Here is a 24,325-nt window from a genome sequence, read left to right on the forward strand (position 1 = left end):
AGAAGTACGTGTGTGTCCTCATAGATCGATACTCCAAGTGGCCAGAGCTAAAAGTAGGCGAGTCCATGGACACTGAGAATATCTTGAAGTTCTTGTCCGAAACTTTCACAAGGGAAGGAATCCCCAAATCCATCTTAAGCGACAATGGGCCACAGTTCACGTCGGAGAGATGGAACCAATTCATGTTAAGAAATGGCATCACCATCAGACACACAGCAATTTACCATCCAGCTGGAAATGGCCTAGTGGAGCGGTTTAATAGGGTAGTGATGGGAGCCATACAAGCCGCCATATCCAGCAACAAAGACTGGGAGAAAGCGCTAGAGAACATGGTGTGGGCCTACAGAATAACCCCCACAGGTACGGGGTACAGCCCGTTTCAAATATTGAGAGGACGTGAACCCTTCACGCACGACAACAGGATCTGGAAGGAAAAGGTTGTCACCAGTGAGTGGTCCCCTGCAGTGGTACGGGCCAACCTGGAAAGAGCACAAACCATCTACACCAACCACTACAACAAACGGAGGAACGTGAAAGAGACTGGCCTGGAAAAGGGAGAGTGGGTGAAGGTAAAGCTAGCCACTCTACAAAAGAAAGGAGACAGCAAGTATAGCAAGCCTATGCAAGTCAAGGAAGTGTACGATCGAGCGGCCCTGCTGAGCGATGGTAACGTGTGGTCGCAGGACCGCATGGCCCGGTGCAACAAGGTATTGAGATGGGAACGATCAGGAATGGAAGGTGAAGACATGGATGAATTGGACGTGGAAGGTAGGCAAAGTGGAAGTGAGCAAAGGGATGGAGCAAGTGCAGCGGAGGCGCGAGAAGGTGAAGAAGTGAGCGAGACTCAAGGAGCTGAGATGGACCCGTCGGGAGAAAACATGAACGGTGATGGAGTGGTGAGTGAAGAAACGGAAGGAACTGGAATGCAGTATCCAGGGACTCGAGAGAACACTGGTAGGGTTACCAGGAGTGGTAGGCAGGTGGTAAGGCCCTCCAGATTTCGAGACTTTGAACTGGACAACGATGTGTAAGTGACTGCTTAAGACTTTGGTAAAAGGGGGAGATATGTAGCGTTCTAGTTTACGCACGTCACGTTGACGTGACGTGTGGCGGCCATGTTGGCGCCGGATGCGCGCGCATCCATTAGCGCCGGAGAATTGCACGGAGCAGAGCGCCGGCCGGCGCTCCTCGGAGTTCATAACTTTGTGATCAAATAAACCAATGTTCTACAGCACCTACCTGCTGTATGTCATTATTGCACTTCATTACAATTATCATTGTTTGAAAGGTGCGCCGGGCGCAAATTATGATAATGAGTCATACGGCCCAAGTAGCCCCACAGTAAGGTAAGCACTTTCAGTCGCTCCTTGGTTTTCTGGTTACTACTCTAGGCAGTAGGATGCAAGTATGAGGCAAGTGCCCTTTGCTGTTTTTGATACTTCAGATTAAAAATATGTTTTTACTTGTGGGGGGAGGAGAGTGAAATGATAAGTCTGCCAGAAGGGTTCTCCCAAATAAACAAACACATCTTTACAAAGTTGTGATGTTTGTCACCTTTGCAAAACTGCACCTCCATGTGAAACAAAAGACAGAGGTCCTTATTTGGAGTTTGGGGGAATCTGTCCATCTGTCAGGGTGGCAGACAACATTACATCTGCCATCCTGACAGACCACTGCCTGCCATATTTAGAGATCGCCGTCGGCCCAGCAGGGACCTCTGTGCCTTCCAAGGTGCCGCCATCACACGCTTCTGCGGAAGGCACTGAAGGTTTGGTGTATGCTAACGGTTGCCATCGAATAGGTGGTCGTACGTCAAACTTTTTGTTTTTCGGACGCAAAATCCCTAGGGTTGGGGTTTGTTCATGAAAAGCAAAAAAAAACAAATGATCCCCAGACTCAGAGAGATTTCTCTGTGAGTGTGGAGTCATTATTTACTTTTTCTATCCATGACCGCAAAGATTTTCTTGACAAATAAAAATAACAGCCAAAAGACCATCTTGTCTAAATAGGGTGAGGGGGTCTAATGGCTTACTCTGACAGCACTACATTATCAGGCCATTGGGGGCGCATCCGCCAGAAAGGTGACGGTCTTCCAGACTCCAAGGTCCTCATTATGAGGATAGGTGAGCCACCGTTGACAGGCCATCGGTGGTGGTCTGCCCGACATCCAGGCCATCAGCCCGACTGCTGGATTATCACGCCAGTGTTCTGAGTGCAGAGGTCATGTGGATAGACTGCTGCCTCCGACAGGTTCCAAGTTCCCGTCGGGGCAGCATGCGGAATCCTATCCCTACAATGGAGGTGGCGCCTGCGCAGTCACCGCTGTACGTATTAGGATGTCCCTTTCCGACTGCCTTTTCAAAAGACAAATGGAATGGAATTTGGGGCCCCCAAGCAGTGCTCCTGTCCAATGTGGGCCACTGCTAAGTGGCCTGCGGGGCACATGTACTGCCCCCCCCAATCCATGCACCATGTGCCTGGCATGGATGTGCTCAAAGTGCCTTTTTCTACTGTAGCTTGTGCTGCAGCCCTTTTCCTGGGCAGCAGCACAAGTCGTAGTAGAAAAGGGCTCTTTTCTACCGCCTGCACGGTGGTCTGATCATAATGGGCCGGGTGGGACCGCCATCATAATGAGGGCATTAATGAGGTAATGGGACTAAGGGTTTTGGTGGACAGGGTACTCCGTCAAGCTTGTGATGGAGTACCCTTTCTGTTAAACTGTAAACCAGACCCAGATATTTTGCAGGAAAATAATTATTTTACAGAAAAGTAGTAACTTTCTTTTTTATTAGCTGCAAACCTAATTCTTGATGATTTTTTCACCTGATATTTTTGTATGAAAATGTCATGAAATTGGGTGAGTGATAAAAAGTTCATGAAGTTTGTGAAACCTAAACTCTAGTCTCATCACCTTCCGTTAATTCCTCTGAAAGACAAGTTGGGAACAGTGAGATGTGAACACATGACTCACAACGCAATCTCTCTCCATCTCAGTATGACACCAACCCACCTGTTCCGCCTGTAAGTAAGACATACTAGTGACTGAATGAAATACTGCGTGGCTCAAACATCAACAACCAGGTGACACATTATTTGCTCCCACAAAGGACATATCTTCAAGGCGCTGTGCTGCACCATGAGCTTGGAAAAGCACCAACCTGTATTCCACTGACAAAAACCGAGCCCATCTTGATGGAAATCACCTTAGTCCCAGAGGTAGGCTCCCTTTCCAGTTTGTGGGACCTCACTAAGAGAGGCACCACCACTTACTGAGCCACATACCTGGTCTTCGTCACATTCAAACAGCCTTCGAGGTGGGTCCTTTTGTGCTGTTGTACCTCACCCACTTCCTTAGAAACACGCATCATGATTTTTTTAAATTCACGATTATATAGTCGGCATAACGATTCTCGCCTTTAATAAATGTGCCAACTTTGTAATTGTAGGGTATTTGAAACCACATAGAGGGCTCGATTTGCAAACATATTTCCAGGAGTATGTCTAATAGAATAAAGCATGCTCAGTTCTCAATTGTAAAGAGCATGAAACAGAAGCAATTAACGCATGCACATGGATGTATGACGTTACAACGCATGCTTTTATCATGCATGCCTTTACAATGCGGTTTTTACAACGCATGCCTTTACAACGCATAGTGCTTTAGGGCGCTGGATAGTGAATAGTTTAATTTACTATTCCAACTCCAGTCCCCGTGGATAGTAGGGAAGGTGTTGGATAGTACATTAAACATATTCCCTATCCTAGAGCGCCCCCCAGCGCAATGCGTTGTAATGGTTTGCGTTGTAAAAGTTGCGTCGTAATGGTAGTGCGTTGTAAAAGTTTCGATGTAAAGGTTGTTTACCATGCACATTCTGCACAATCAAGCCACACACAGTTTTGCACTTAAACTCAATGGGCGTTGGACACCCCCTTTAATTTGAGGATGGTTTAAAGTATTTTCTTCAGCTCTAGTATACAACTGAGATGCTGCAGCAAGTGTTTGCATTACAGGTCATGCAGATCACACACTGCCAGAAGGAAGGAATATAGCCCATGTATAATGAGTTTCATAAAACATCAATCAAAGATAGAGAAACACTATGACTCAGAACAATTCCAAACAAAAGGCATGCGCACTGTACACAGTGCCAATGCTTAGTGGGGATCAGGTAATCATGTACCCTTGACTTCTTATACTTTGATTCTTTCAAAAAGCCATAATGTGATTAACCCCGTTAGTCAACATAACATAAACTCACAAACAAGAGCAGGCTGCATAGAATGTAAATGCAGTTTGAGCTAAAAGTATATATACATTCTCAAAAAACAAGTCACCTAAGCCCCCACTCGCAAAAGGGGTTTTATGTATGGCCACCCTATAGGACTCCCCTTCTGGGAAGATCCTGCTTCATTGCAAACAATCCTAAATCATATTTCAGCCACCCCTCTCCCTTTTTTTGTTCATGGACGTCATTTGGAGGTAGTCAGGGGTCGCAGCTGCCTTTGTTCAGCAACCTTTTGTATCCAGGAATGCGCACATTTTCAAACAAGCACTGGCAGCAACCTGCCAGAATGTGTCCAAGAGGCAACAAAGGACACAATCTGATGGTTTGGCTGAAGCCCACTCACCTCAAACCACTGCCCATGAGACTGCATCTTGATGATGACGCAGGGGTCCGGCTTGGAAAGCGCGTCTCTGTCGGATATCCCTTTGCAGGACACGCGAAGCTCCACCTTGGCCAGGCAGGGACTGTTGAACAGGCCAAGCGTGTTGGCCGCTGATTCATAGATGTTGCTCATTTTCTGCATGTTGGTTCGCCTGGTGCCTCCTGTGGAGAGATGAGACAGCAACAGATTTATACCCCGGGTACTGCTTTGTGAATTGAATGATTGTGCCTTCAAGTGCCATCCTCTACATACCATTGCATAGCGCTATATGTGAAGCAGTCACTGTACTATCACTATTACACATTCCAAACTTTGTAATAATTCTTAATAGACATACAAATATGTTTCAATTGTGTATTCTCCCTGCTGGTTCCAACAATATAGCTAAGTGTGTAGAATACATGCTGTTGAAACAAGGTTGTAAGTGATTATTTTCTTACAAATGTACTGTTGTATAAACCTCGATTATTGGGATATGTATACCATGCAACATTTCTATTTTTTTCGGAGATATCCCCTCCCCCCACACAATTTTCTCTTGAGAGAGATCTATTTCGATCAGAAAATATTTCGTGGGAACTGTGAAACAAATAGTGTGACACGGAAACGTGGTTTTGCAGCAAAGTTCACCATATGACTTTAGAAATTGGATGAACAATACATTAGAGCTGGTATCTTGCCAGCCTTTCACAGAGGAGGGGATGCCTCAGCTGCCATGTTCACACTTATGATCACCCATTCCCAGTGTTTAAGATCTGCAATTCTTGCAGGAATTATGGCCCACATGCATCAAGCATTTTTGGAGTCGCAAACGGTGCGATTCCTTAAAATCGGCCGTTTGCGATTCCAAAAATGCTTTTTGGAATGCATCAAGCATTTTTAGAAATCGCAACATTTTTGCGATTTCTAAAAATGCGATTGCTTTTAAGAAATCGCAAATTTGCGATTTCTTAAAAGCAATGCATGATTACTTTTATAATTGCGAATTCGCAATTAGGGTGTCAGATTTACCGAGTGGTTGAACCACTCGGTAAATTTGCAAAAAGTGTTAAAAACGCTGCAAAAGCATTTTTTACACATTCATGTTACGGACACACAGGTCCTTAGGACATGTATGTGTGGAACATGATGCGAAAACAACATTTCATGGGTGCAGGGGGGGGGTCATTTGAACCCCCCTCTTCACCCTTGAAATGCAAACAGGATTTGCGATTAGCAAAGTGCGAATTCGCAATTCCCATTCATTCCTATGGGCATTTTAGCCCATAGGAATGAATGGGAATTGCGAATTCGCACTTTGCTAATCTCATAATATTTGAGAATCTGTAAAAATTGCGATTTTTACCGATTCTCAAATATTTTGAGAAAATGTTCATGCATCCCATTTTGCATTTCCTAATTTGCGATTCCCTAAAAATCGCAAATTAGGAAGTGCAAAATCAAACAATGATGCATGTGGCCCTAAATCTGTAAAATGAAAATAATGTCGCCTTCCTTTAGATGAGATACTTGTGCAACCTGCAGATCACATGTTGGAATCATGGGATAGCTAAAGTAATTAGATGCTCAAAAGAGCTCAAACTTGTCTTCCGTAAGGCTCCGAAGACTTGGCTTTTCCAGGACTGATTCCCTTGCAGCCTTATCATTTTACAATGTCTGTTACAGTGCTGGGTGGCCTTCGGGTAGCCATGGGCTACACAAAAACACTAGACTAGACTAGACGAGATGGTGTTCGGTCACCAGGGGTAGATTACTGCATTCCGAGCTTTCATTTAACAAACCCATGCATGCAAGGATTCCTAGACCTGCTTCATCACATCTGAACCTTAGGCTGACGTTCTAACTTACAATGGGTCGTAGAAGGAAACACTGATTTGTATACAGCACTCCAGAGAGATGGAGCTGTCTGGTGACTTAGGCATTGGCGATCCAACCTTTTATTTATCTAGGATTAATAAAATGGGATATCTTGAAAATTATTACGGTAATGGCTCTTTGTAAGGCTTTACAAGTGAAAATAAGCAATGCTGTGCTGGCAAAAATATGATGAGCAATAAAACATCAGCAATTGATGGTGACCATTGGTAGGTCTGGCAAGGAAAAAGGAAGAAACCCTATGTTTATAATAATCAGGACGGGGTAACAACAGGAAACAGACGAGTCCCTGGTAAGGTTCTCGGGATCATGTCATGAAGAAAACTTCACAAAAGGTCGACGCAGCGTTTCGGTGTAACTTGATGAAAACACCTTCCTCAGGACAAGAGTTTTCTAGCGGAATGTTAGCCGATGCTTTGATATCTTTCTAAGAATCAAACCTTGTTCAGGATTTATATAAAACAGGAAAATACCTTTTCATCAAGTTACACAGAAATGCCACGTCGACCTTTTGTCTAGTTTTCTTCATGATTCTGTTTTTCAACACTGAGTGTTGCAACTTATGTATTGTTTTTATTTTGTGTGTTCAACTTATGTCTAGTTTTTTAGATAAAACTCTTTAAACAAGTATCTTGAATACATTAGAATTTCATTGATTTTATCTTTATTTTGTGTTAATTGACCACTGTGTATATAGTTACGAACTATTACACTGCTGTAGGCTTTGGCTCAACACATGATCCCGATAACCTTACCAGGGACTCGTCTGTTTCCCATTGTTTGGTCTGGCCTGACTGATTTTTTACCAATGTTTACCAATTCTTTCAATACACACAGAGAGGACTGTGGGCCGCCCCTTGCTATTGCCTGGTATACCATTCTGCCTCTAATGAAGTGCTTTCTTTGTAATGCATGAGAGATTATTTTACATCTCAAAAGTACACTGAATCATCACACGTTAAATTATTCATCTCGTAGATGCACTGAATTCAGAAAGAAATAGCTTTTTGTCTTTTATTGCAGCAGAATTTTCTTTAAGGTTTTATATAAGTTTCAATTTGAAATCCAGACCAATTGGCTTAGCCAAATCTTGTTTTAATTTTATATTAGTTTGATAAGAATGAGGAGCCTATGATAAAGAACACCGTGACAACAAAATGTTGTATCCTCCCTAACCTCAACACTATCACTCCACCTACTGCTACACATACCTCTGCACCTATGCCTACCTCTGCACCTGAAATCCATTTCTCTACCTCACCATCATTCCCTAAGCAATACTCTAACTTTACTCACACTTGTACACGTATATATAGCTTTACCTCCACACATCCATTTACCTCCAAACCCTAAACTACCTATACATTTACACATGTTTCTGCACCTATAGCTATTGTCTTTTTACCTCTGCATCTTACAATCCACCCTGCCCTACCTCAAGACACAGCTTTATATTTTTCCCGACCCCCACACCCCACCCTATCTTTAACCATTTCCTGTTTAATTAATGTGCTACTTAGTTTTTCAACACACATACAGCTTCAGCATTCTTTGTTTTCTTTCTTCACTATTACCCAGAACACATTCCTTGAATTCACATTCTTCACTTTTTTGTTATTATAAATATATTTTTATTATTTTCAAAAACAATAAAGGCATAACAAGATTCAGTTACAGTCAAACAGTATCTAATGTTAATAACCAGCATGTAAAACAGTATCTCCTCATAGCCTTTGTGGACCCCTTTGTAGCATAACCAGGAATGCACCATATCTATAAGATACGGCGCATTCCTGTCCTTTTCCCCCGCGCCAGCGCCCAATGGGCTGCCTGCGCCAACGCAGGCACCTTTTCACCATGGTGCAAGGGTGTCTGCATTGTGGGAATGATTATTTTTGTACATGAAGGGAAGCCTTTCTGTACAAAAATAATCACAAGAGGCTTTTCCTCTTTCTATGTGTGTTGCAGAATGCAGCACACACAGAAAAGGAAAAATGAGGAGAAATAGATATTACTCCTTGTTGCGCCTCCCTTACGCCATCCCTGGGGAGGCGTAGGCTTTTGGCGCTGCCTCAGATTTACGATTTCTTGTAAATCTGGGGCAGTGTCAAAAGGCCATGGATGTTGCTTGGAACGCCCCCAGCAACACCCACTGCACGGTCCTTTAACGCAGAACACTGTGTTAAAGGGACTGATATTTATCAGGAATGGGAAGGAAGGTGTTTGACTTCCTGCCAAGTAGCAACACAAATCGGACCAATCCTGGAGCTGCTCTCATGCTGTTTTCGATTAAAGAAAACAGGGTTGCCCAAATATTCACTGTAACTTTTGAGCTAACAAAATATCCGCAAAGAAGTGGGTGAGCACAATAGGAATTATTTAACTACATGTGTTAACTGTAACAGGACAAATATGTTTGGAATGCCAACTCAATTATGGCAAAACAAATCTTTCTCTATCCCCTGGGTATATTGGACTTTGGCTTTATATGACCCTACGTTTACCATATAATTTTGATATATATATATATTTGTTTTTATTATAGAACCAATTGATCGCCCCTTTCCATCAGTCCTGATGAGGCCTTAAACACATCAAAGGCCGAAATGCTTCAACCATTTGTCTTCTTGTAGAAGTAAATTAGCAGATAAACATTCTCAATTAACCATTGCAGATGAGGAATTGCACAGGAGAAATAAAGAAAACACTGTGTGTCCCCAGAGACTATTTTTTGGTGGATTTCAAACCTTTGCATAGGAATAACGGGTATTAGTTAATTATGTTGTGAAGGCTGAGGTCAGGAGATGCCAAGATTGACCCCAAAGTTGTTTTTTGTTAAAATGTATGTTTGTACATATTTGTGATGTTTATAATTGTTTGTTGTATTTCAATTTTGATATTTTTGGGGAAAAAACGCAAGTGAAAATAAACCAGTGCTTACAATTGGGCATGAAAATATATGGTTTTATTAATTTTTCTTTGAATTTGAATGCACAGTTTCCAATGGACAATTGTTCTCCATGTGCCAGTTGTTATATCAGAAGAAGGTGGAAGCACATAGAGGAGGACCATTGAAATTAGATATTAGATAGAAGAATCCCTACCAACAATCCACATGTAGTCACATCCTGGGTTTACATTCAATTCAATAGTATCAGTGGCGGCTCCTCTGCAAAGGCGCAGGAAGGTCGCCTCACTGCTTTGCAGCAGTGAGATAAAGGGAAAAAAATGATAATAACTTGAGGTTGTTATCATTTTGTTTTCCTGCTGCTGCTGCTTTGCGGGCTGGGCGGCGCTGCCCTGCTGCTAGAGGAGCATGGGGAGGAGTGATGGCACTCTGTAAGTGCGCATGACTGTTTGGCCGGTCAAACAATCATGCACATGTTGCATGTTCTCCACCCAAGCTGCATTACAGCCTGGGTGGAGAACAATGCCCTGGCTCCCATTCCCTGGCTGAGCGCCGAGCCACTGTGCTCGACCAATCACAATGCTGCATTCCAGTGTTTACGATTGTCTTAGGGGAGCCTGGGTGCTTCCTGTTCCGGCCCAATGCGGAGGAGAGATGGAGGAGAGACACGGCAATGAGGTACATTTTTTCCTTTCTTTTTTTACCCCCCGAATCCCCCTGATCCCTTCTGGCCGCCACTGAATACTATTCTGTATTTCATGCACGCCATGACTCAGAATGAAAGGCCACCACACTGAACTAGTGTGTGATTGTAACTGGATACAAGGGTACTCCTTTCCAGTAGAGCTGCATGAGGACTGAGCAGAAAAATGCAGGTATTTGTCCTCAATGAAAGCCAAGCATGAGGGTATGATCAAGTAAAACAATTTAGGAATAAACAAGATCGTCCCATGTGCACAAAAAACATGTCATTTCTGAAAGAGCTTGGAAAATGGGCTCACCGAGGGTATGTTGGAGGTGTCAAGAGTTTGCAATTTAAATCTAGTGCACAGCCACAAATATGAGCTTGGGCTTATACAGCACATCTAGCTGGCAAAGTAGTAACATTGGGTATTGGCAGAGCTCTTCAAATGCACCTGCAACACTTACTTACACCCACACCTAGCTTTAAACCCAAATGGACCTGGTTTCAACTGTGCAGAAGGTGCACCAAAGTACACTAATAAATTTCACTTTTTACAATGTATGCAGAACTGGGTGCTATCTGAGGGGAAACTATTATTAGTAGAACTTGAATTTATTTTTGATTATTTAAGATTTTCTAATCCCGCACAATACGTAAGGCAATCCGAAAGATGAGAAAGTGAGAATAAGTCTCTTTATATATACCAGAGATCTTTGCACGTGTGCAGCAATATTTGAAGTTAAAACACGTAGAAACGAGAAGGTTATGCATTTGATGGATGTTGCATAAGGCAGACAGTACAATGTAGACATCTACACATTTACAACAGAAGCACTCAGGGCATGTATTGAAAACAATGGTACCAGTTGATAAAACCATTTTTACCACTGGAATTGATACTACAGGAGTGCTCTTTCAAGGACTCTTGCCTGGCTTTCTGAATCGGTGAGGAAACACCCAAACCCTATTAGCAAAAGTGAAAAGAGGACACAGTTCTCTCAAACTGTGCTAATTCCATATGATTAGTCCGGAGTATTCCCATTTTGTTTCCATTTGAGCTGTTTTTGGACTAATTTGGAAAGGTATGAGTATTTATTTAATTTATTTATTCAAGTTCATTTAATTAAAATCATTACATATGTGGACCGTTGAATAGAAAAAATAAAAAAATGAAAAAAAATAAAGTATAGATCAGTTGATTCCGGCTAGTGTTAAAACATGGTTAAAATACTAGTAAATTAAAATTATGGTGAGTTTTAAAATGCCATGTTCGGTAGCTTTTGAGATTTGAGATTTAAAATGGTGGCTTCTTGGTGCAAAACTCCTGAAACCTTCTGCTGTTCAGGCCTCTGACATTACTGTCAAACCTCCTTTTTAAAAAAAAAAAAATGTATCTAGGAGTCCGGTTGCTGCAGTGGTAGAGCGCAATGTGCGCTGTGCCTGTTACTGGCTTCTTGGTGCTCTCTCTGTAGCTGCACACAACGCATCCCCACGGCGCTGTAAGCGCGGAGTACCTATTGCTTGTTTATTGATTCTCCTCCTGTCTAGGGTCCGAGGGAAACCTTCAGATCAGCGCGAGAAAATTACGTTTTGGCTGACGAAGGGTCCCTGCTCACAAGCTTAAATGTTCCTTTGGGTGAGTGATGGCTCCGGGTCCGAGAGCTTTTAGTGCTCTTCGCCTAGCCAGGACTTTAAGTGGAATGAAAGAAAGTGGGGGACTCTCAAAGGGGCGTGGCCTATGTAATTAAGGGCGTGGCTTAACAACACATAAGCAAAAAATCTGTGCTTAGCATAGTATGCCACCCGACTTGTATTTTGCTGTTTCTGTCATTGCATCTAGATATATGATACAACAAGTAACATCATACCTTCAACAAGTCAGAACTATTGGCTTTGTCAATGGTTGTTAGTTGCATAAGATAAACAAGCAGGAACTATGGCTTTTATATAATATTGAAAAAGCTTCCACTTAAATCCCTGCTGAAACCACGACAATGCTGCTGCTCCTGAGTTTCACAAACAGAAGGGAAATCCAGAGACAAAATTACTCTTTAAAGGATTCCCCTCCACTACATTGTCAATGTTCACCTGGCATGACGTCATGCCGTAATTTCTCCACTAGTGAGAAGTGAGCAGGGTGAGCAGCTCACATCAATGTGCCTGCTGTCACTGCCAGGAAAAAAAGGACCACCTGTGCCAGGGCACAAAACAGAGCCCGATAGAGACCTGTTTCGAGGCCCCCTTTAGAAAACTGCCGATGCTCAGCACCGGTGAGACCCGGCCCACTTAAAGCCCAGCGCATAGCCCATAAGCTTGTCGGTGCCAGAAGGAAACAGTTCCTATGGCCTGTTTGGAGGATGCAAGGCCCGTGGAGTGTAGACATTCTTGGTAGCTGCTCCAGTAAGTTTCGAATGGTGCTAGCGAATTTCCCCAGTCTGGCCAGGGACTGAGGGGAGTTTTCACTGAAGCACAGGTCGGAATCCCTTCTGCAGCGCTTGATAACTTCCAGCCGGACTAGGGGAAGGCGCAGGCGATATCGTTCCTCGGCCAGTTTAGGGCAACAGCGCAGTCAGTGCAGCCAGGATTCTTGGCAATATTTACTTAGCCTACAGGCAGGGCTCGAGTCGAGGTACCACGCGGGTGGACGGCGTCCCCCCATTTATTTTACCAGGAGTTCGATTGCTGGAGCAAATGGCGCCACACATTCACTCTTTGGCCTCTTTCGTGATGTCACGTCCTGTCGTGACGTCAGAGTCCCCCCACTTCTTTTTTTAGGACTTGTGCCCTGCCTACAGGGGTTTGCTTCCTCTTGGTTGACCCAGGCGGGGTTGAAGGCGGCAATAGGCAGGGCGATTAGCCTCATGTAGAGGATCTTTTTGCGGGCCTGGGCAGAGTGAAAGTTGAAAATATGACTCTGCCTTCCCTGGGCTGTATGATTTATTCAGTACCTCTGTCAATGGATTATGTCAAAGACTCCTGTGTCTTGTTCAAAGGATGTTAGCAGCGTTTGCTTAGCATGAGTATGTATGAGAGCACAACAGGAATACTATTTGGGACAGCCCAAGATGCCTTTGTGAATAGGCCCCATTATGTTCGTGCTGGCAACCTTTAGGACAAAGGTGAGACTCTGAAGGGAGAGGTGTGGTGCATCAGCCAGAGCGTCTGACATTGGAGCGCGGGGCTCACAGTGCGATCCCCGGCGCTAGGGGCAGCTCAGCTCAGCATCATGTGGCTCTGGGCAATAGCTCACCAAGGGGCATATTATCAAGGGGGTGCAATAGGAAATTATCGCCGCTTTAGCGGCCGTTAAGCAGCGATAATTCTATAGCGCTATTAGCAAGCTGTCGCTAACAGCAGTTAGCGACAGCTTGTAGGCGATAGCGAGCGCTTTGCATGTCAGCGATATTTATCGTTAATGACATGCAAAGTGGGCGTACCCAACCTGTTAGCGACTGAAAGCAGTCGCTAACATCGCTATCACCTATTACCAACACAGGCGTAGCAATGGAAATATTTGCGCTAAGCGCGAATATCTCCAAAAGCTAACGCCTGCTTAGACCAGTTCTTAGCCATTATATCCAATGGGAGGAGGATATAATGGCTAAGACCCTGTTAGCAATAATGCGTGAATATCGCTGTATTCTCAGCGATATTCACGGATTTCGCCGCTATCGCCGGAAATTTTATCGCTTTTGAGATAAACTTTGCTAATAGCACGTTATCTCAGCAATAAAATCCGGTGATGCTTGGCGATAAAAAAATTGACGCTAACCCTACTTAGCGATAAATATTGGTATTTCTTGATAATATGCCCCTTAATCTCCCCAGTGGCCCCCAGGGCCTTGAAACCCTTAAGGGTTGTGATCTCTTCACGCTTCACAAATAGGAATTATAGACTCGAGAGCAGTTCTGAATGCAGCAATGGAAGCTGAGGTGTGCATATCATAGGGTACCGTGTAACAGGGTACAGTAGGGTGCTGCAAAAACAGACCTGTTTGCATGTTTTTAAGACACTGCAGTGTAAGAAAAACTGTGTCTGCTCTGATGTTTCTCCTTGAACTTTGTGAACCTCTTCTTAAGTACCCACACAAAGTTTGCAAACATAACTTTTGTACAGAGAATGACTTTACACTGCAGACGTTCAGGGTCTGTGTAGATTGCATAAACAAACCTTTGCATAATGTGTTGTGAAGCAGAATGCCCTCGCTAGAGTATCAGCATGTGTTTCTCTGTGTTTTACAGAAACCCTTCACTCTTACTTACCCACAATCCTCTATTCGCACTGACAATGGCATTCATTTGTGACCTTGAGTAGAGAAAAGTACATTTCAAGGCACTCCAGCTCTGTTTTAAAGGAATCAAATGAGTTCAGGTAATCTACTGATTCTTTATTAGAAGCACAAAGGAGGAGCGAGCAGTGAAACCACAGAGGGCCCTGCAGGCAGCGAGGCAGAACAGCCTGCTTCAGTCTCTTCATTCATTTCAAAACAGCCATGTTATCTGTCCTCTCAAATTAGCCATTTGATAATTATATTTCGATTCTGTGCCTTCCTTCAAATAATATTTTTCTAGGCAGGTCAGTTTATGAAAGGAATCAGCAGTGCACTTTGTAGTGAGGGAAATATTGCCAGGTGTTGACAACAGGAACAATAGAAAATCTAAAACTGTTTGCAAAGTAAAGAAAATAACAGCAGACCAGTCCTAAAACAGCACTGATGCACCTCACATCCAAATGTGCCTAGACTGTGAGACCTGCTGATGTAGCCCCCTGACTTCCACTACATCTACGCTCTCCCACCCAATTTTTCCACCAAATTCACATACGAATTGGCGTGCGTTTTGTTTTGCTTTTTATAGATATATAGTGCCTCATTTATGAGAAATGACGCAGCGATGTGTCACTTCTCAGTGCGCACTCCTTGCGACATTCCTGATGCGTCATATTTAATGTATGATGCATCATGTCGGAAAGAGTTACAGATACGTCAGTATTTCTGACGTATCTGTAAGCGCAAAAGTGACGCAATGCTGGAGTGTGTCACAAAAGTGACACAACTCCAGCAATGCTTCCTTTCACATGGGGCAAGAGCCATGTGAAAGGGCCTGCGTCAGTCTTACACTTGCTGTGAGGCAGGCGCAAGATTTTGATGCAACGGCGTCCTAAAAGTGACGCAGTGAAATCTCACAGATTTCACTGCGTCACTTCTACGACCCTTCCTTGCGTCAATACGACCCCCTTGCATACATTATACCTGGCGCAGGTATAATGTGGCGCAGGGGATTACAATGTGACGCATCTACCTAGATACGTCACTTTGTAAATATGGCGCAACAAGGAGCATTTTTTACGCCACTGGTGCGTCACAAAAAGTGACGCACCGGCGGTGTAAAAGTGACGCACAGCCTCATAAATAAGGCCCATAGACTATTTCTCTTTCATATCCGGTTCCTCATAGGACATCACTCTTTCCAATGGCTCCAAGTCCATCAATGAGACAAGCCCCTTTCTCATCAGCAGAGGTCCTTGGGAATTGTGGGATATTTATGCAAACAGACTGCGGTGAAGTCACTGTAGATCTTTTTAACACCTTGGCTGCTAGGTGTTTTCCCCTCCTATGCTGAATTATCATCATTCCTACTAATCATGACGAGCTCAGCTCGTCATCAGCACAGCTCAACCGTGCATCATGACGAGCTGAGCTCGTCATGAGCATGGAAAGGGTTAATACTCAACTTCTTTGCGTCCATATATTCTTCTCCTCCACCAATATTTGCCAAATTTTAATTTAGAACTATTGGTGGATGAAAGAGTTTTTAATCATGTTTTTTTAAACAGTTACTTACCTCAGTTTGCGGGGGTTTACAATCTGTAAAGTGATGTACTACATTGTCTACAAGTCTTATTCAAGTTTCAATTAAGTCTGTATTAACAATTGCAATTTGTTTAGGATATCAACAAAAATGTCATAATTGTGCTGTTCAGCTATTCAAAATAGCAATTCGATTCTTTTCACAAACTACAAGGCTCTTAGAAAGTGTCCAAAGAACCTTTGCTTCTCTAAATACAATTGTGAATATTCTAAGTAAAACATTTTGCTTGTTCTAACTTTGACAAATGTCCAGAAATGTATTCTCTTTCTTACCCATTTAAAATGCTTAAAAACCCACGGACTCCTAAATTAATATGAAAGTTATAGCATTCTCTATCGGTAAAATTTTCAAAAGCTCCAACCCATGTTTACCTAATTCTAATGCTTTAGACAAATTTGTTGAACTTTTTTTAACTCGTTTCATTAGTACTTATAATACTTTAACACTTTTCAATGTTTTTTTATTTATTTATAAAGTTTTATATAGCGCGAACTAGATCCTGAAGGATATCAGAACGCTTTATAATTTGGGGCAAAGGCAACAAATCAGAACATTAGTCTAACATGGGGGGTCTAATGGGCATTGAATCAACTAGTACAAACATACCTGCTCAATATAACCTGAGTGCACGGGTATGAATGGGCTATGCGATGGAGCATAGAGAGATAAGGGGAGTACATACAATAATCATATACAGGAATAATAACCAGTACCCAAAACAATAATCGAAAAAAGAGCCAAATGGGGAGCCTAAAAGGTATTGGATCAAATGTTGAACATCTAACAGATCATCTATACACCTGGGTGAATGAAGAATGTGCTAGACGATGGAGCATAATGACTTAAGGGGAGCAAAATTCAATAATCATGTACAGGAATAATAACAAAACCAAAAATAATGATCATATACGAGAATAATAACCAATACTATAGTATGTCCGATGTGCTTAGAACTAAATTCTGGACACTCAAAATTCATGCCCTTTATCTCTCAGCACTCCCAACTTATGTTTTGTTTCCTTCTATCTTTTCTTTATATGTGTAGCTTTCGGGCTCGTCTTTATTTGGGTTTCTTGCCCTCTCTTTTATACCCTTTCTAGTTTGATTCTCCGATGTTGCTTCTGTTCATTTGTTCTTCTTGTTCCCAAACTATGCCACAAGATTGTATTCACATTAACTATCAAAGTTCAAGACATAAAAAGCACAACACCCTCCTAAGGTGCACGGTTTGTAATCATTTAGAAAAAGGAAAATTAACTTGCTTTACACTTTTCAATTGGTTATTCCTAGCCATTTGCATTTTCTATCATTTAGTCAGATAAGTCATACTCCTTTTAATTTGTTTCTCCAAAGTCTAGGATAGAACATTCAATAGCGCCACAGCAGTACAGCTACTCTCTTCAGCTATTCATAGACATTAGAAGGATACAGAACTTGTCTCGGGTACATCAGCTGATATGGGTTAGTCAGAGGGCTGAAAGGGTTAGTCAGAGGGGTGAAAGACCCAAATACCCACTGCGCAAATATGACCCACTACACACTCACAGAAGTTAGAGAGGAAGGTTGCACAACCCCCCATCCATCCCCCATAAAACAACTTCATGACCAGACACCCACACCAAAGAGTTCCAGGAACGAATTTTACCAATAGGAAATATTTCCTGGATGAATCACAACAGTCCACCACAATCTACATAAGAGGCCAAGTTAACTGAGAAAGTTGAGATGTTCATATATCCACTAATATAACTGCTTCTAGTAAATATCTTTATTGATTTCTCATGCTTGCCTCACTACTTTCCACTTTGACTCATTCCCCCCTTCTCTTTACTATTTAATCTGCTTCGATTTCTTGACTTTATGTTTAATACCTCTTTTCACTCATATAAGGCAATCTTTAGAACTTACTTCGACTTTTAACGGGAAACATCCTTTACAACGCAACTATTACCACGCACTACCATTACAACAAAACTTTTACAATGCAGGGTCCATTACAACGTATGCCATTACAACGCATGCCATTACAACATAAGTATGGGTAAGTATTAAATTTAATTTTAACCCCTACACTATCCAACACATTCCCAACTGTTACGCCCCCCTGGAGTTAGAATAGTAAATTAAACCCCTACACTATGCAACACTTACAATAAAAAATACTTACCCATACTTACGTTGTAATGGCATGCGTTGTAATGGCATGCGTTGTAATGGATCCTGCGTTGTAAAAGTTTTGTTGTAATGGTATGCGTGGTAAAAGTATGCGTTGTAACGTCATACATCCCTTTTAACTATGAATCGTTTCCCCCTGTCTTTCCTTGCAAGAAATTGGGAATGCCTTGTCCATTCCCAGCTTTCCTGTTCTCTTACCATTCATCCTTTTTTGTATATCAGAAGAGTTTCATCAAATGTTTATAAAACAATACAACAGAGAGAGTTTGTCTGGCAGAGAAGGGTTAGATAACAAAGTCATGGTATACATATGGGTGTTAATTAGAATGTCCAAGAGGAGAAGTTTCTCTTTATTTAAAGTTTGGGTGATTTCAGGGGGCAAAGAGCCTAGGGCAATTGAGGCGAATTCATAGGACCATTTAGTAGGTAAAATCTGTGATGTAGTTGTACTGCCCTCAGACCAGAACTTATTAGATAATTTGCACTGCAGGAGCATGTGTTGGAGATCTCCATGTTCCTTCCCACAACTCCAATAGAGATCTGTGGGCGGAGCCCAAGTTTGAAGAATTTAGAGGTAAACGTCCAAAGTCTGCTACGTGCCAGATAGGGATCTATCTTGTTGGTTGTTAGTTTTACCCAAATAGACGGCCAGTTTACGTTGGTAGGAGGAAGGGTATATATGTTATCTAAAAGAGCTTCCCATTTCTCCTGGATTGGTCTTGATAAGGTGGATGATTTGGGTGACAAAAGTCCATAGAATTTAAATGCTATGTGCCTGCCCAGGGTCATTTTTGCCAGCAGAGGTGGGAGGTCTGGTGGTTTTGGTGGTTTGTGTCTAGCAAGGATTGCCTTAATTTCCAGAAACATGTAAAAGTCTATATCTTGTCAGTTATATTTGTATTTGATGTGGGGAAAGGGTAAAAGATTCGAGGTAGTCCCTATGTAAAGAATATCTTTCTGTGCCCAATATTCGAAGTACAATAATTTATATTCTTGTTTAATGTTGTTGTGTTGTAATGAGGCTAATGTGGAGAACTTTCTTCTAGTTATAAGTTTACTGTTGATTTTCTGGATGGTGTGGGTTGTTCCAGAAAGGATGAGATAGGAGTGATCTACATCTATCTTTTCTGTTGTAATTATGGATGTAAGGAAAAGTGGTAGGACAAGAGTTTGCTCTATTGTAAAACAGGTTGTTGTGGATTCAGGTGTGGGGTTAAGCCAAAAAAGACCTTGACTTTCCAGATATGCCGTTTGATATCTTCAATTATCCGAGTGTTTAAGTCTCCTAGAAGCTTGGGTAGTCCTCCAAAGAAATTCATTAGGCAGGTGGTCGATTTTTGTGAAAAGGTGTCCCATAGGAGGATAAGAGACATGCTTATTAGAAAATGACTAAGTGGAGAAAACCTCATCTTCATGGTTTCAATTCGGTCCCACCAAGTAGTGAATGTGACCATCCACTGATTTAGGAGGTCCTTGATCTTAGATAGGGTTACTTTTTTGCTATGGTCAAATGATTCTTTTACATCCTGCCTAAATCCTATCCCTAAGTATGTCATTCTTTTTTACACCCATTTAAGACCAGTGTTCCCTAATATGGAGCTATTGCAGTGAATATTGAGGGGGAACATATCTGTTTTTTCTTTATTTAGGGTGTTGCTGGATGCTCTAGCGAAGTCATTAATCGTGGATATTACGTTGGGAATTGTAGAGTCTCCCTGGCAATGTAAATTTAAAATTTGCATGCACAAGCCACTACTTTTTGTAGGCCGGCAGTAAAGGGAGATTACCGGGATAGCATTATTCGCTATAATTAAGGGTGGGCTTAGGGCTTCGCTCCGTCCACGGAGTGTTCGTAGTGTTGCCTACTTTGCGATTCGCCAAGAAGCCGAAGTAGGCAACACTATGCACACGCCATGGTGGAGCGAATTATCCTGCCACCCGCCTCCCTCCTGCCCTCTTGTAAATGCCCTGGCAATGACTTAAAACAATGTGAAATAAATTAAAACAACTTACCTCACATGCAGCGTCCCGGGGATCCCTCTTCCTAGTTTCTCGGCATGTCTTCCTGACAAATGCGCATGCGCGGGCACCCGCGCATGCGCATTTCTCGCAATCCTTCAGTCTGTAAGTATTGCCTAAATTAGGCATTTGTTTGTGGAATTTTTTAGGTCTGAAGGAGCGACTGGAAATTCTATCAAGGACACTTTCCATGATAGGTTAAAATCGGCACCTACAAATATTCTAGGCCAGAATATATTTAGGACATACCATTCTTTACCATCTTTCTGCAATCTGGTAATATGAAGCCCAGAGAATTTCAAGATAAGTGGAATGAGGGGGGAACGGTCCTTCTCCTACCTCGCCGCCAAGACATGGAACTCCCTCCCGACCCACCTCCGCCTGACCCAGGACCACCTCGCCTTCAGGAAGCAACTCAAGACCTGGCTGTTCGAGCAGTAGCGGACCCCCCTCCCCTAGCGCCTTGAGACCCTCTGGGTGAGTAGTGCGCTATATAAATGCTTTGATTGATTGATTGATTGAATGACACAGTTTTTCCTTTTAATGGCTGAGGCACATGTCAGGTCGCTCACCATGTTTTTGCACAGTAATATGGCTTCTTTGAAGTTAACTTTGGTTTCCTGCTGAAGTACAATGTCTCCTTTTAGTTTGTGGAGACAGCCTATGATTGCTTTGTGTTTAGTAGAGTGATTTAATCCCTTTACATTAAGGGATAAGATTTTTAAGTTATGCATTCAGGGTGGTTGGAGTAGTGTATGTAGCGAATCAAGTGAGCAAGGCTGTCAGAAATATAAATGTTATGTTATGTTAGGGGTGAGGTAAAGCGCAACAGCTCCCCCAGCAAAGAGGCGTCCCGGCGCTGCTTGATCAATGAGACAGGTACTCAAGGTTAGCCAGATGTAGGCAACAGCCTATGATGATGAGAAGAGAAGAGTTTTGATGGCTTTCTGAAAAGCCAGCAGGTTCTCTAAATAGAGAGGACCACCCTTTAGGGAAGTTTTAGGAGGGAAAGGGAGAGTAGTAGAACAGAGGAGGGAGAAGCCATGTCAGCAGCGTAGGATGGAGTGAGGAGATACATAAGGGTTGGAAAGAGGGGAGAGCAACATGAGAATGAAAATAAAGATTAAAGGAGAATAAAAATAAAGACAAAACCCCATACTACAGAAAATAGAACCCACCCTAACCCACCCCACCCAAGAGGAAATTTATGGTTAGGCATTGGAGCTACCATGCTGGAGAGCTATTCCGTGATGGGTATCAACAACTCATAACAATTGTGGCTTATCCCTATAAGATTATAAGCAACGTTTAAGGGCTAATAAAACATCTCTTGGTATTAAATTTACAATAATGAGAATCAGAATATCCCACTATATGGGTGCGAAAAAAGTACATGCAGATGAACAACATCTAGTGCGAACGGGAAGTGTTGATGTAAGGCTCGCTGGTTAGAGAAGAGGTTCTTAATAGGTTTAACCCATGGGAACTAGCTTGAAAGTAAAGGTCACAGCAAATGATGGCATGAAACAACAATACAATGCTGTAACATTATCAACAAGTTAAGCAGCCTGTAATGCAGGAGAAGTAGAAGGATCTTGAGGAATGGATGGCCCTCTATTGGGACAAATACAAATGAAGTAAAAGGAATTGGGATCGTAAGTATGTCCCATTATTGGCAACTGTGAAATCAACAGGTGATTAGTAGCAGAATCAGGAGCAATTGACAAGACCACATGTACATGATATGTGAAGTGTAGAGGTGTGACCATGTGTTATGTTGGCAATGGGTATAGGTAACATGCTGACCTTACAGGGCCAGAGGTTTACAGGGGGAAATAGGCAGAGATACAATGGTATTCCGAAGATCATTATTGATAATTTCAGTGAAGGAATAGAGGATTAGATAGTCTCTAATGTGCCTGAGATTTGCATTGGTCAGCATGACTTATCCGTTATTGGTTAGTGGTTAGTGGATGTCCAGTTAGTACCTTATCCAGTTAGAGTGAGCATGCACCTATCCTTGTAGGTAGATGATAGAAGACCATATGAAGATCCATTCAAAAAGTCATATTCGAGTCCTGAATCTCTGCAATGAAATAGCCCAAGGCTTTTGGGTTGTCGAAGATTGTTTGCTGTTAAAGTAGATCATCTGTTCAGGGCCAATGAAGGAGAATTGTATAGCCAGGTTTTGAGAGTCCTCCTCCTAGACAAGAAAGCTTTCCTTCTCCTTGCAGTGTCTTTAGAGTAGTCATGAGAGATTACCATACAGGTGCCTTGCCACGTTATTTTCTGCACTTTTTTCATGTGAAATATGATGTGCTCTGTGTGTGAGTAACGGAGAGGTCTGAATATTAATGGCATCGGGCCAGTAGATGTTCTTAGGTTTATGTGCTTGAACCCTGTGGGCGCAGGTTATTTCAAACTCTTTGTTGAAATTAAGACCCAGGGCTAGAGGTATCCATTTTTCCACAAAGGTAGAGCAGGAGGTATCCATTTTTCCACAAAGGTAGAGCTTGTTCCTAAGCCTTTTGCTGGATCTTCAGTGTCTTCAGGAAGACCAGTGAGGCAGACATTTCCTCTCCTCTTGCGAATTTCCAGGTCAATGATTCTCAATTTGAGTTGTGTAATCCTTAGTGTGGTAGCTGTTAGATCTTTTCGGTGAGTTCTGTTTGTGGTCTTTGAGAATGCTTATCCTTGCCTCTGCTTTTAACATTCTTCCTCACAGGAGTTTGATGTCTTGTTTAATCCTTGTAGGATCACTTTCCATCATATTTGTGCTGCCTTTTTTTGATTGTGCAAGGACACAAAAGGTTTAATGTTTCTACCTGATGAGATCCAGTGCAGAGTCTAGATTCTGTTTAGGTTTGGCTTGTGAGTCTGGAGTAGGGGGTTCATGTTTAGATTTCTTTTGTTCAAGTTTCAAGTACTTTTGGACCCCTTCCGTGTCCTTAGTATAATGAAAGTTAGTGTCAGCCATTCTGACAGAGACAATTGGGAGGAATATGGCACAGTCATGGAGTTCGTAGAAGTAACAGGGGAAGTTCCCCTGTTAGGTGAGCCGAGACAAAAAAAACTGCTCCCTGGCAGCAGGTAACAAGGGTGAATAGCATTTTTGCAGCGCACATGCACCATATAGTGTGAGAGATCAGCACCAGGGCCAAAGTGTGAAGATTGTACATAGAAGGTAGAAAAATAGATTGTCTGAGGGGTCTGGGTCGTGATCATAAAGCTTGAACCAGATTTGCTTAACGAACACCTTGTCAATTTATCCCTATCATTAAGTCAGGCAGAGCATGATGAAACCTCTTCTTTGTGTTCTCATGAATTCTTTATAGATTGGTATATTCGAGAGCTTGAGAGGGGAAACCACATGAAAAATGTACCCTTCATAGTGCCAGGCAAGTGAATGGATCGATTATATGTCGGGCGATCTGAGGAGCAGAGTTGAAACAGAATTGCCAGTCATGTTGACCTCTATGGATCATTATGCAGTGTGAGGCTTTTTCCAAACAGCATCCATTTTGAGGTTAGGCATCACTCCGGTAGGCCGCATGCAGCCAGGAAAAGCAAGGAAGAGAACAACACTTACTAGGCGTTACATATTCGGACCTCAACCCCAGATACTCTGTTCAGGAGCAGCATACATTAGCAGTGGGAAAAGCCTACGCGTTTGTTGGCATAGCGCGGCATGGAGCTTAAGTAGCCAATTTCTTGGGCATGAAGCTGAACTATTTGCACCTTTTCTGCATGAGCACTGATGTGGATGTGGCTGCTTATAACTGAAGAGTCTGCAATTGTACAAACGACTGATGCCTGATGTGACGCAATGGCAAACGAACTCAAGAAGCATGTGCTAAAATCAGATCTCAAACTTTAAAGGTACGTTTTTATATTAGACATTTCAGAAGTGAAGAACACAGCCCCTTTTCAGAAGATCTGCACATCAAGAGTTTAATGGATTGATATCTTTTTTTGTTGCATGTGAGCAATGCATTTCCCTTTAATTTGTTACAAAACTGTGTTTTCCCAATTTTCCTCTACAACTCTGCAGATTGAATTGAAGAATGAAGCTATTTACGACTCAATAGCTTGTTCCTAAGCCTTTATCACTTTGGCAGATAGGA

At 42.5% G+C, this 24,325-nt stretch overlaps 1 protein-coding gene across 3 annotated transcripts in view; it reads right to left on the reverse strand.

The window, feature by feature from the left end:
• The window catches only part of CPNE4 (copine 4), a 1,444,425-nt gene that overhangs the window by 1,150,135 nt on the left and 269,965 nt on the right, over nt 1–24,325 (reverse strand). For all 3 annotated transcript variants that reach the window (XM_086942069.1, XM_086942068.1, XM_086942067.1), the window contains exon 2: nt 4,630–4,829. In XM_086942069.1, the coding sequence (XP_086798195.1) occupies nt 4,630–4,809 (180 nt within the window). In that variant the 5' untranslated portion in view covers nt 4,810–4,829. The remainder of the gene's footprint in view (nt 1–4,629; nt 4,830–24,325) is intronic.

The sequence above is a fragment of the Lissotriton vulgaris genome, chromosome 10 (assembly GCF_964263255.1).
Source record: "Lissotriton vulgaris chromosome 10, aLisVul1.2, whole genome shotgun sequence".
In the NCBI taxonomy this organism is placed as follows: Eukaryota; Metazoa; Chordata; class Amphibia; order Caudata; family Salamandridae; genus Lissotriton; species Lissotriton vulgaris.